This window comes from Scyliorhinus torazame, chromosome 3 (assembly GCF_047496885.1).
Source record: "Scyliorhinus torazame isolate Kashiwa2021f chromosome 3, sScyTor2.1, whole genome shotgun sequence".
NCBI lineage: Eukaryota > Metazoa > Chordata > Chondrichthyes > Carcharhiniformes > Scyliorhinidae > Scyliorhinus > Scyliorhinus torazame.
Window position 1 is genome coordinate 63,643,481 of NC_092709.1, and position 13,206 is coordinate 63,656,686.

The following is a 13,206-nucleotide window of genomic DNA, read 5'->3' on the forward strand; positions in this document are numbered from 1 at the left end:
GTGAGCCGGAGAGTGGGGCCCGGGATAAACAGTGAGCCGGAGAGTGAGGCGCGGGATAAACAGTGAGCCGGGGAGTGGGGCCTGGGATAAACAGTGAGCCAGAGAGTGGGGCCCGGGATAAACAGTGAGCCGGAGAGTGGGGCCCGGGATAAACAGTGAGCCGGAGAGTGGGGCCCGGAACAAACAGTGAGCCGGAGAGTGGGGTCCGCGATAAACAGTGAGCCGGAGAGAGGGGCCCAGGATAAACAGTGAGCCGGAGAGCGTGGCCCGGGATAAACAGTGAGACGGAGAGTGGGGCCCGGGATAAACAGTGACCCGGAGAGTGGGGTCCGGGATAAACAGTGAGCCAGAGAGCGGGGCCCGGGATAAACAGTGAGCCGGAGAGTGGGGCCCGGGATAAACAGTGAGCCGGAGAGTGGGGCCCGGGATAAACAGTGAGCCGGAGAGTGGGGCCCGGGATAAACAGTGAGCCGGAGAGTGGGGCCCGGGATAAACAGTGAGCCGGGGAGTGGGGCCCGGGACAAACAGTGAGCCGGAGAGCTGGGCCCGGGATAAACAGTGAGCCGGAGAGCGGGGCCCGGGATAAACAGTGAGCCGGAGAGTGGGGCCCGGGATAAACAGTGAGCCGGAGAGTGGGGCCCGGGATAAACAGTGAGCCGGAGAGTTGGGCCCGGGATAAACAGTGAGCCGGAGAGTGGGGCCCGGAACAAACAGTGAGCCGGAGAGTGGGGTCCGCGATAAACAGTGAGCCGGAGAGAGGGGCCCAGGATAAACAGTGAGCCGGAGAGCGTGGCCCGGGATAAACAGTGAGACGGAGAGTGGGGCCCGGGATAAACAGTGACCCGGAGAGTGGGGTCCGGGATAAACAGTGAGCCAGAGAGCGGGGCCCGGGATAAACAGTGAGCCGGAGAGTGGGGCCCGGGATAAACAGTGTGCCGGAGAGTGGGGCCCGGGATAAACAGTGAGCCGGAGAGTGGGGCCCGGGATAAACAGTGAGCCGGAGAGTGGGGCCCGGGATAAACAGTGAGCCGGGGAGTGGGGCCCGGGACAAACAGTGAGCCGGAGAGCGGGGCCTGGGATAAACAGAGAGCCGGAGAGCGGGGCCTGGGATAAGCAGTGAGCGGGAGAGTGGGGCCCGGGATAGACAGTGAGCAGGAGAGTGGGGCCCGGGATAAACAGTGAGCCGGAGAGCGGGGCCCGGGATAAACAGTGAGCCGGAGAGTGGGCCCTGGGATAAACAGTGAGCCGGAGAGTGGGGCCCGGGATAAACAGTGAGCCGGAGAGTGAGGCCCGGGATAAACAGTGAGCAGGAGAGTGTGGCCCGGGATAAACAGTGACCCGGACAGTGGGGCCCGGGATAAACAGTGAGCCGGAGAGCGGGGCCTGGGATAAACAGAGAGCCGGAGAGCGGGGCCTGGGATAAACAGTGAGCGGGAGAGTGGGGCCCGGGATAGACAGTGAGCAGGAGAGTGGGGCCCGGGATAAACAGTGAGCCGGAGAGCGGGGCCCGGGATAAACAGTGAGCCGAAGAGTGGGCCCTGGGATAAACAGTGAGCCGGAGAGTGGGGCCCGGGATAAACAGTGAGCCGGAGAGTGAGGCCCGGGATAAACAGTGAGCAGGAGAGTGGGGCCCGGGACAAACAGTGAGACGGAGAGCGGGGCCCGGGATAAACAGTGAGCTGGAGAGCGGGGCCCCGGATAAACAGTGACCCGGAGAGCGGGGCCCGGGATAAACAGTGACCCGGAGAGTGGGGCCCGGGACAAACAGTGAGCCGGAGAGCGTGGCCCGGGATAAACAGTGACCCGGAGAGCAGGGCCCCGGATAAACAGTGAGCCGGAGAGGGGTCCGGAATAAAGAGTGAGCCGGGGCGGAGAGTGGGGCCTGGGATAAACAGTGAGCCGGAGAGCGGGGCCCGGGATAAACAGTGAGCCGGAGAGTGGGGCCTGGGATAAACAGTGAGCCGGAGAGCGGGACCCGGGATAAACAGTGAGCCGGAGTGTGGTGCCGGGATAAACAGTGAGCCGGAGAGCGGGGCCCCCGATAAATAGTGAGCCGGAGAGCGGGGCCCCCGATAAACAGTGAGCCGGAGATTTGGGCCCGGGATAAACTGTGAGCCGGAGATTTGGGCCCGGGATAAACAGTGAGCCGGAGATTCGGGCCCGGGATAAACAGTGAGCCGGAGAGTGGGGCCCGGGACAAACAGTGAGCCGGAGAGTGGGGTCCGCGATAAACAGTGAGCCGGAGAGTGGGGCCCGGGATAAACAGTGAGCCGGAGAGTGAGGCGCGGGATAAACAGTGAGCCGGGGAGTGGGGCCTGGGATAAACAGTGAGCCAGAGAGTGGGGCCCGGGATAAACAGTGAGCCGGAGAGTGGGGCCCGGGATAAACAGTGAGCCGGAGAGTGGGGCCCGGAACAAACAGTGAGCCGGAGAGTGGGGTCCGCGATAAACAGTGAGCCGGAGAGAGGGGCCCAGGATAAACAGTGAGCCGGAGAGCGTGGCCCGGGATAAACAGTGAGACGGAGAGTGGGGCCCGGGATAAACAGTGACCCGGAGAGTGGGGTCCGGGATAAACAGTGAGCCAGAGAGCGGGGCCCGGGATAAACAGTGAGCCGGAGAGTGGGGCCCGGGATAAACAGTGAGCCGGAGAGTGGGGCCCGGGATAAACAGTGAGCCGGAGAGTGGGGCCCGGGATAAACAGTGAGCCGGAGAGTGGGGCCCGGGATAAACAGTGAGCCGGGGAGTGGGGCCCGGGACAAACAGTGAGCCGGAGAGCTGGGCCCGGGATAAACAGTGAGCCGGAGAGCGGGGCCCGGGATAAACAGTGAGCCGGAGAGTGGGGCCCGGGATAAACAGTGAGCCGGAGAGTGGGGCCCGGGATAAACAGTGAGCCGGAGAGTGGGGCCCGGGATAAACAGTGAGCCGGAGAGTTGGGCCCGGGATAAACAGTGAGCCGGAGAGTGGGGCCCGGAACAAACAGTGAGCCGGAGAGTGGGGTCCGCGATAAACAGTGAGCCGGAGAGAGGGGCCCAGGATAAACAGTGAGCCGGAGAGCGTGGCCCGGGATAAACAGTGAGACGGAGAGTGGGGCCCGGGATAAACAGTGACCCGGAGAGTGGGGTCCGGGATAAACAGTGAGCCAGAGAGCGGGGCCCGGGATAAACAGTGAGCCGGAGAGTGGGGCCCGGGATAAACAGTGAGCCGGAGAGTGGGGCCCGGGATAAACAGTGAGCCGGAGAGTGGGGCCCGGGATAAACAGTGAGCCGGAGAGTGGGGCCCGGGATAAACAGTGAGCCGGGGAGTGGGGCCCGGGACAAACAGTGAGCCGGAGAGCTGGGCCCGGGATAAACAGTGAGCCGGAGAGCGGGGCCCGGGATAAACAGTGAGCCGGAGAGTGGGGCCCGGGATAAACAGTGAGCCGGAGAGTGGGGCCCGGGATAAACAGTGAGCCGGAGAGTGGGGCCCGGGATAAACAGTGAGCAGGAGAGCGGGGCCCGGGATAAACAGTGAGCCGGAGAGTGGGGCCCGGGATAAACAGTGAGTCGGAGAGTGGGGCCCGGGATAAACAGTGAGCCGGAGAGTTGGGCCCGGAATAAACAGTGAGTCGGAGAGTGTGGCCCGGGATAAACAGTGAGCCGGAGAGCGGGTCCCGAGATAAACAGTGACCCGGACAGTGGGGCCCGGGATAAACAGTGAGCCGGAGAGCGGGGCCTGGGATAAACAGAGAGCCGGAGAGCGGGGCCTGGGATAAACAGTGAGCGGGAGAGTGGGGCCCGGGATAGACAGTGAGCAGGAGAGTGGGGCCCGGGATAAACAGTGAGCCGGAGAGCGGGGCCCGGGATAAACAGTGAGCCGGAGAGTGGGCCCTGGGATAAACAGTGAGCCGGAGAGTGGGGCCCGGGATAAACAGTGAGCCGGAGAGTGAGGCCCGGGATAAACAGTGAGCAGGAGAGTGGGGCCCGGGACAAACAGTGAGACGGAGAGCGGGGCCCGGGATAAACAGTGAGCTGGAGAGCGGGGCCCCGGATAAACAGTGACCCGGAGAGCGGGGCCCGGGATAAACAGTGACCCGGAGAGTGGGGCCCGGGACAAACAGTGAGCCGGAGAGCGTGGCCCGGGATAAACAGTGACCCGGAGAGCAGGGCCCCGGATAAACAGTGAGCCGGAGAGGGGTCCGGAATAAAGAGTGAGCCGGGGCGGAGAGTGGGGCCTGGGATAAACAGTGAGCCGGAGAGCGGGGCCCCGGATAAACAGTGAGCCGGAGAGTGGGGCACGGGATTAACAGTGAGCCGGAGAGTGGGGCCCGGGATAAACAGTGAGCCGGAGTGTGGGGCCGGGATAAACAGTGAGCCGAAGAGTGGGGCCCGGGATAGACAGAGAGCCGGAGAGCAGGGCCCAGGATAAAAACTGAACCGGAGAGTGGGGCCCGGGATAATCAGTGAGCCAGAGATTGGGGCCCAGGATAAACAGTGACCCGGAGAGTGGGGCCCGGGATAAACAGTGAGCCGGAGAGTGGGGCCTGGGATAAACAGTGAGCCGGAGAGCGGGACCCGGGATAAACAGTGAGCCGGAGTGTGGGGCCGGGATAAACAGTGAGCCGGAGAGCGGGGCCCCCGATAAATAGTGAGCCGGAGAGCGGGGCCCCCGATAAACAGTGAGCCGGAGATTTGGGCCCGGGATAAACTGTGAGCCGGAGATTCGGGCCCGGGATAAACAGTGAGCCGGAGATTCGGGCCCGGGATAAACAGTGAGCCGGAGAGTGGGGCCCGGGACAAACAGTGAGCCGGAGAGTGGGGTCCGCGATAAACAGTGAGCCGGAGAGTGGGGCCCGGGATAAACAGTGAGCCGGAGAGTGAGGCGCGGGATAAACAGTGAGCCGGGGAGTGGGGCCTGGGATAAACAGTGAGCCAGAGAGTGGGGCCCGGGATAAACAGTGAGCCGGAGAGTGGGGCCCGGGATAAACAGTGAGCCGGAGAGTGGGGCCCGGAACAAACAGTGAGCCGGAGAGTGGGGTCCGCGATAAACAGTGAGCCGGAGAGAGGGGCCCAGGATAATCAGTGAGCCGGAGAGCGTGGCCCGGGATAAACAGTGAGACGGAGAGTGGGGCCCGGGATAAACAGTGACCCGGAGAGTGGGGTCCGGGATAAACAGTGAGCCAGAGAGCGGGGCCCGGGATAAACAGTGAGCCGGAGAGTGGGGCCCGGGATAAACAGTGAGCCGGAGAGTGGGGCCCGGGATAAACAGTGAGCCGGAGAGTGGGGCCCGGGATAAACAGTGAGCCGGAGAGTGGGGCCCGGGATAAACAGTGAGCCGGGGAGTGGGGCCCGGGACAAACAGTGAGCCGGAGAGCTGGGCCCGGGATAAACAGTGAGCCGGAGAGCGGGGCCCGGGATAAACAGTGAGCCGGAGAGTGGGGCCCGGGATAAACAGTGAGCCGGAGAGTGGGGCCCGGGATAAACAGTGAGCCGGAGAGTGGGGCCCGGGATAAACAGTGAGCCGGAGAGTTGGGCCCGGGATAAACAGTGAGCCGGAGAGTGGGGCCCGGGATAAACAGTGAGCCGGAGAGTGGGGCCCGGGATAAACAGTGAACTGGAGAGGGGTCCGGAATAAAGAGTGAGCCGGAGCGGAGAGTGGGGCCCGGGATAAACAGTGAACTGGAGAGGGGTCCGGAATAAAGAGTGAGCCGGAGCGGAGAGTGGGGCCCGGGATAATCAGTTGATGCAGACTCGATGGGCCAATTGGCCTCCTTCAGCACTGCAAATTCTATGTCTTTATGCCTATGAAGCGTTCTCCATCTCTGATGAAAGGTCATTGATCTGACATATTGGGCAGAATCTCGCTGCGTGACGCGTTCGATGTCGGGTCATTTAATTGGACTGGAAAGTGGCAAGCAAGGACCCGATCATCCCCACCTAGATTAAGACCATGGAGAGAAAGTCCGTTGACGGCCTTCCCATACCGCCAACAATTGAGGCCCAATTAATTAATGTCCCCTTAAGGGCCGCAGGCTTTCACTGCTGGTATTAAGTCAGTACTGGTGGGGGCTCGCTGTGCAGGGAAGATCAAACCCTGGCATTTTTGCTTCCAGACTCCCAGTGGGCGGGTGACATGTTGAAAGGCACTCTGTGCCTGATTGAGGGACCCGGCATCAGGAAGGGAGAGTGGTGAAAATCACATCGTGGCAGGTGCAGTATAATAAAATGGGGTTAGACAGAGATGCGGATTATTTCTGTCAGAGGGTAGTGAATCTGTGGAATTCTTTACTGCAGAGAGCTGTAGGTGTTGGGTCGTTCAGTATGTTCACAGCTGTGATAGACAGGTTTATAATAAGTAAAGGAATCAAGGGTTATGGGCATAAAGCAGGAAAGTGGAGTTGTGCATTATCCCATCCGATCAGTCAAGAATCTTATTGAATGGTGGAGCAAGCTCAATGGTCTGCTCCTGAAGTCAGTCCCCTCCCCAAGACCCCCCCCCTGCTGCAAACACTGCACTGCCATCCATACCTGTACCTGGGCCTCCCTTTGATCTGAGGCCTGGGTAGATGCTGTACCAGCAGCAGCCAGTGCTTCCCTGGTGGAGCAGCTGAGTACAGGAGAGCTGCTGGTCTCTGGGTCCGTGAACCCAGGGAAAGACCCATCAGTGACCTGTTCAGTGCCTCAGTAGCACTTCCAGAAAAGAGACCTGTTTCTCTGTCTTTCTGGTATTTTCTGTTGTATTTCAGATTTTCAATGACTGCAGTATTTTGCTTTTCTGTCAGTGGGGAAGGGAACTTGCTACATTTCAGATTGTGCAATATTGGTAACAATCCAGAGAGCCCCAGTTTCTATAGCAGCCATGTTACTCTGTCCAGTTCCTGTCTCCATTTGAGTCCTTAACTCAGCCCCCAGGAAATGTACATTCTTGGCCTGAACCGACGAACACCTTCGCTCATCCCATACTGACACCTTTACCCTTCCCGGCTCTCAATTGGTATCAAACTGATTCCAATAAAAACCTTGGTTCCTACTTTGAGAACATTCCAACATAAAATTATTCTTCTGCAGAGTTGGTCTTCTCTCTCTTGACTCCTTCATGTCTTGGGATCCTGTTCCAATCCCCACCTGATGACTCATTGGATTGTTCCTGCCACCGGGCTACCCACAAACAATGGGAAATAAACATATTGATCCTTTATAAATACTAGGATATTGTATATTCACAAACAGTTAGTTGGTCAATAAGACTTACATCACTTCTACCTGTGAACAATGGGGACTAATTGGAAGTATTTCAATATCTTTCATTCTGCATGGATTGATGGGTTCAGAAACGTAGTTGATACACTGGCAACGTGGCTCCACTCTCGACCTTATGGTAAGTGTGCCTGTAACAGGAAAAGATTACACACACTTAAACATTGTTGGAAGTATTTTCATTTCACAGAAGTATCCATTTATCTGTTTTTGATGATGTTTTCATCATGGAGGTGGAAATGGGAAGTCAGGAGCTTTCCCGTTCCCTCTATCCCACTTCCATCCCAGCAGGGCAGCTGGACGGGATTCTCATCTTCAGGAGGGTGGGACGACCTGGAGATGGATACAGAGCTGGGATGGTGCCGAGAGAGCCAGGTCCCCCCCCCCCCCCCTCACCCCTTTCACCCCCTCACCCCTGTCAGCCCCCTCAACTCCCTCATCCCAACCTCCTCCCACCCTCTGAATCCACTACCTCCTCCTTATCACCCTGTAACCCCTACCTCCTCCTATTCTATCCTACACACCCATTGAAGTCACAAGACTATAGTAACAATTGAATGTTTCCGAAAAGCTCATCAGTGGAAATCTCTGTCGGCGGGATCATCCGCTTTGCTGGCAGCGCACCCACGTCGCCGGGTTTCCCGATGGCATGGGCTGGCCACGATGTGAAACCCCATTGGTCGACTGATGGAACGGAGGATCCTGCTGTCAGCGGGGGGGGGGGCTATATTTTTGTCAAGATTCCCCATGACAACAGAGCAAGTAAACTCTCAGTACAGAATTCTTTAGTCCCTTTGAAAGCAGTTAAACACATTACAAAGTGACACTGAATTTGGAGCAGGTGTAGGCCACTCGGCCCCTCGAGTCTGTTGTAAAGGAGTGATCCCTTATTTTTAAATAGTGACCCCTAGTTCCAGATTCTCCGACAAGAGAAAACACCCTCTGCACATTCACCCAGTCAATACCCCTCAAGATCTTGATTGTGTCGATCAAGTCGCCTCCTATATTTCTGAACTCTCTCTCAGCCTTTCCTCATGTTGACAGTGCATAGGTCAGACTGTCATCTGTTTCTGTAGCAAATTAGCCCTGGAAAAGATCGCGAGTCTGTCTCCAGAGGCTTATAGCTTGAGGGACATTACACCACATCAAGCATAGTCAATATTCATGCACTCAGACAGAGTAAGGTGCAATTTAATGTAGCAAATCCACCAAACCTGCACGTCTCAGGACTGTGGGAGGAAACCAGCGAACTCAGCGAGAACCCACGCAGACAGGAAGAGACCATGCAAACTCCACACAGACAGACCCCAGGCCAGAGTCAAACAAGAGTCCCTGGGACTGTGAGGCAACAGCGCAAGCCAGAGCACCACCATGCCACCCCTTCTAAACTCTAATGGATACAAACTTAACTTTTTCAGCCTTTATTCACAAGCCAACCTGCCTATTCCTGGTATTAATCAAGTAAACCTTCTCTGAACTGCTAATTTACATTGTTCCTTAGATAAGGAGACCATTCCTGGACACAATACTGCAGATCAATGCCCTTTACAACTGAAGCATAACCTTGCTACTTTTATAACCAACTCCCCTCACAAGAATTGAAAATATTCTACTAGATTTCCTAATGACATGCTGCCTCTGTACACTAGCCTTTTATGATTCATGCACTAGGGCACCCAGATCCCTCTGCACCTCAAAGTTCTGCAATCTCTCATCATTTAGATACTATGCTTTTTTTATTCTTCCTGCCAAAATGGACAATTTCTCATTTGTCCACATTATGCTCCATTTGCCATTTTTGCCCACTCACTGAAACTATCTAAGTCCCTTTGTAACCTCCTTACGTCCTCTTCACAATTTACTTTCCTACCTACCTTTGCGTTCTCAGTAAATTTAGCAACAATACCTTCAGTCCCTTCATGCAAGTCATTTATATAAATTGTAAAAAGTTGAGGCCCCAGGACGATCACTATGGCACAGCATTCGTCACATCCTGCCAACCAGAAAAAGAGCCATTTATGCCAACTGTTTTATGTTAGCTAGCCAATCTTCAATCCATACCAATATGTTACTCCCTGCGCCATGAGCTTTTATTTTCTGTAATATGGCACATTATCAAATGCTGTCTGGAAACAAAGTATAATAAATCCATCAGTTCCCTTTTATCCCCAGCATATGTGATTCCTTCAAAGAAGTTCAATACGTTGGTTAAACATGATTTCCCTTTCACAAAACTATGTTGACTCCAGCTGATTGTATTGAATTTTTCCAAGTGCCCTGCTATAACATCTTTAAGAATAGATTCTAACATTTTCCCTCTCACAGATGTTATGAATTTAAAGTACAGTATGAACTCAAAACAGGAGCAGATAGTTAAACATCGAAATAACAGTAACAGAATATAATTAAAACTAATGGCAGATAAATGTGGATATACACAGACAACAACAACCACCAATGACATCACATCACTTACTGATAACATCAGCATTGGATTTAAAAAGAAGATGCACGATAATAACATTCTATAACACATCCAATCGAATGGAACCTTTCCTGAAACTAGGGAAGTTTGGAAAATTAAAACCAATGCTATCTAATTAGCCACTTCTTCCAAGATCAATGCTATCGCATTAGTAACTTCTTCTAAGATCTTAGGGCGAAGTCCATACATTCAGGGAATTTGTCAGCTCACAGACCAAATTTGTTCAAAACCACTTCCCCGGGTTATTGTCATTTTCCAGAGTTCCTCCCTCCCTCCCTTCCATTTCCTGTTTTACAGCTGTTTCGAGGATGTCATTTACATCCTCCATAGTGATGTCCGATGCAAAATATTGGTTCAATTTATCTGCCATAACCCAACTCACCATTATCAAATCCACAGACAAGACGTTCTATAGGACCAATGAAATGAAAATCGCTGATTGTCACAAGTAGGCTTCAAATGAAGTTACTGTGAAAAGCCCCTAGTCGCCACATTCCGGCGCCTGTTCGGGGAGGCTGGTACGGGAATTGAACTGTGCTGCTGGCCTGCCTTGGTCTGCTTTCAAAGCCAGCGATTTAGCCCAGTGTGCTAAACCAGCCCCAGAATGTTCCCAATGTTCACGTTGTTAACACTTGTCTCATTTAAATATCTATAGTAACTCTTATTATCTGTTTCCATTACTCTAGTTTTTCCCTCCTTACCAATCTTTTTGTTATTCTTTGCTGTTCTTTCTATTCTTTCCAATCTTCTGACCTGCCACTTGCCTTTACACAAACATTACTTTTTCTTTAAGTTTAATACATATACACACACTACGAACAAGCACACGCATACATACATACACACACACACACACACAATGGCACAAACACACATGCATAAACATGAAACACATGGAGACAGATAGACAGAAACACACACTCAAACAAACACATACTCAAACAAACACACTCAAACACAGACACATAAACACACACACAAATACACACATATACAAACATATACACAAACATATACACAAACCACAACACACACACAGACATATACACATACCACACACAAACACAACCACACACACCAGATACACACACGCACCACACACATGTGGAGTCAGATACACACACACACATACAACCACAATCACACCAAACACACACACACCACACATCTACACTCAAACGCACACACATAAACTTCACAAACACAAACACCCAGACACCACAATTGCACACACACACAAATGTGACTCTATGAAGCCATCTCCATGTTTCCGTGCAGTGAAGAGCAACCTGGCCACAGCCCCTAGCTGAGCAGATGACTAGATGAGTAAGACGACTAAATGATGGTTAAAGATACAATACACTTCTCAGAATGATTTCTTACATTGCGTTGGTGACAGGTACAGTATGAAGAAAGCGATGACGGTGACAGTAATTTTACTGTTCATTGTGATTTACTTGCAGAAAGTTCTTTACTCGTTCACTATTGTGCTGCTGTAGACTGCGCCTCACTCCAAACTGTTCTGTTATCACCAGAATTGCTTGGCTTAAATACAGGAACTTGCACAATCTTTAAATCAAAGGGAACAAACAGAGTGTTAATTATTGATTAATTCAGATAAAAAAAGTTGTTTCCCGGACAAACGATCTGTAAAATGAACACTTTCTGGAGATCACTCAGGCCACACAAAGCTCAGTTTCTGCTGAGGCAAAGCTCAGTTTCAAACCTTACGTCCCATCTGTCACTGAGGCTGGTTTATTTCTTCAAAAAACTCTTAACACATTTGTTAAATTGGGGCGAGATTCTCCGACCCCCTGCCGGGTCGGAGAATCGCCGGGGGCTGGCGTAAATCCCGCCCCTGCCGGTTGCCGAATTCTCCGGCACCGGAGATTCGGCGGGGGTGGGAATCGCGCCGCGCCGGTTGGCGGGCCCCCCCCGGCAATTCCCCGGCCTGGATGGGCCGAAGTCCCGCTGCTGGAATGCCTGTCCCGCCGGCGTGGATTAAACCACTTCTCTTACCGGCGGGACAAGGCGGCACGGGTGGGCTCCGGGGTCCTGGGGGGGGCGCGGGGCGATCTGGCCCCGGGGGGTGCCCCCACGATGGCCTGGCCCGCGATCGGGGCCCACCGATCCGCGGGCGGGCCTGTGCCGTGGGGGCACTCTTTTCCTTCCACCTTCGCCACGGTCTCCACCATGGCAGAGGCGGAAGAAACTCCCTCCACTGCGCATGCGCGGGGATGCCGTGAGCAGCCGCTGACGCTCCCGCGCATGCGCTGCCCGGCAATGTCATTTCCGCGCCAGCTGGCGGGGCACCAAAGGCCTTTCCCGCCAGCTGGCGGGGCGGATATCAGCCCGGCGCGGGCCTAGCTCCTAAAGGTTAGGGCTCGACCGCTCAAGATTCGGAGGATTCTGCACCTTTGGGGCGGCGCGATGCCAGACTGGTTTGCGCCGTTTTTAGCGCCGGTCGGCGGACATCGCGCCGATTACGGAGAATTTATGATTTCTCTTTCATAAATATCGGTTGACTAAACATAGGTGTAATAGCGCGGAGGTATCTACGAGGAGGCTGCTTGAATCAGAAAGTTATTTATTGGAACAATAATAAGGTTAAACTATGTACAGGTACAGTGGTAAATAATACAGGTCTTTACTTTGTCATGTGAGAGTACCTTTAAGAAATGGGTGTTTATAAATGGGTGTGTCTATAAATATCAGTAGTGAGAGTACCTTTAAGAAATGGGTGTGTACTACTGCAGTGACACCCAACGGGTGGAGCTGGGCTGTCTGTCGGCTTTTTACTTTTGTTTTAAGCTGTTTGCTGCAGGGTGTGTTTTAGTTTTGTTTTCAGTGTTGGAGCTGAAGCCAGACAGAGCAGGTGTACTGCTGTTCTCTCTGCCATCAAAAGACTGGGCGCAATTCTCCCATCGGGAGACTACGAGCGAAATTCTCCTACCCGCCCCGCCACATTTCTGCCCCGACCCGCCGGCGGGATGCTCCGTTACACCGGCCGGTCAATGGGGTTTCCCATTGTGGGGCAGCCCCACGCCGTCGGGAAACCCCCGGGCGCCGGCAAAACGGAGACTACCGCCGGCGGAGAATGACGCCCTACGTCCCGACGCTGGAGTGAAAACCGGGGGCGCTCCCAGCCCCCTATTCTCCCGCCCCCGGGGGGCTAGGAGCGGCGCCGTGTCATTTACGCGCGCTGGGCCTTGGCGCCGATTAAAAGCGGTGGCGCGTAAATCATGCGACCGGCGCCACGCAAATGATGTCGCCCGCGCATGCGCGGTTGCCATCCTCCCCTCAGCCGTCCCGCAAGAAGATGGCGGATCGATCTTGCCAGGCAGCGGAGGAAAGGAGGTCCTCCTTCAGAGAGGCCGGCCCGCCGATCGGTGGGCACCGATCGCGGGCCAGACCCCTTTTGAGCCCCCCCCCGGTGCAGGAACCCCCCTCGCCCCCCCACAGGCTGCCCCCCCAGTGTTTCCGCGCTGTT

The 13,206-nt window shown here is 54.7% G+C and overlaps 1 protein-coding gene across 1 annotated transcript in view; it reads right to left on the reverse strand.

Annotated features, from left to right (window-relative positions):
* Positions 1-11,267, reverse strand: part of LOC140408486 (interleukin-8-like) — a 59,550-nt gene extending 48,283 nt beyond the window's left edge. The window contains exons 1-2 of the mRNA XM_072495739.1: positions 11,100-11,267; positions 7,227-7,362 (exon numbers count right to left, since the gene is read on the reverse strand). Of these exons, the coding sequence (XP_072351840.1) occupies positions 7,227-7,362; positions 11,100-11,163 (200 nt within the window). The 5' untranslated portion in view covers positions 11,164-11,267. The remainder of the gene's footprint in view (positions 1-7,226; positions 7,363-11,099) is intronic.
* Between the last annotated feature and the right edge of the window lie 1,939 nt (positions 11,268-13,206).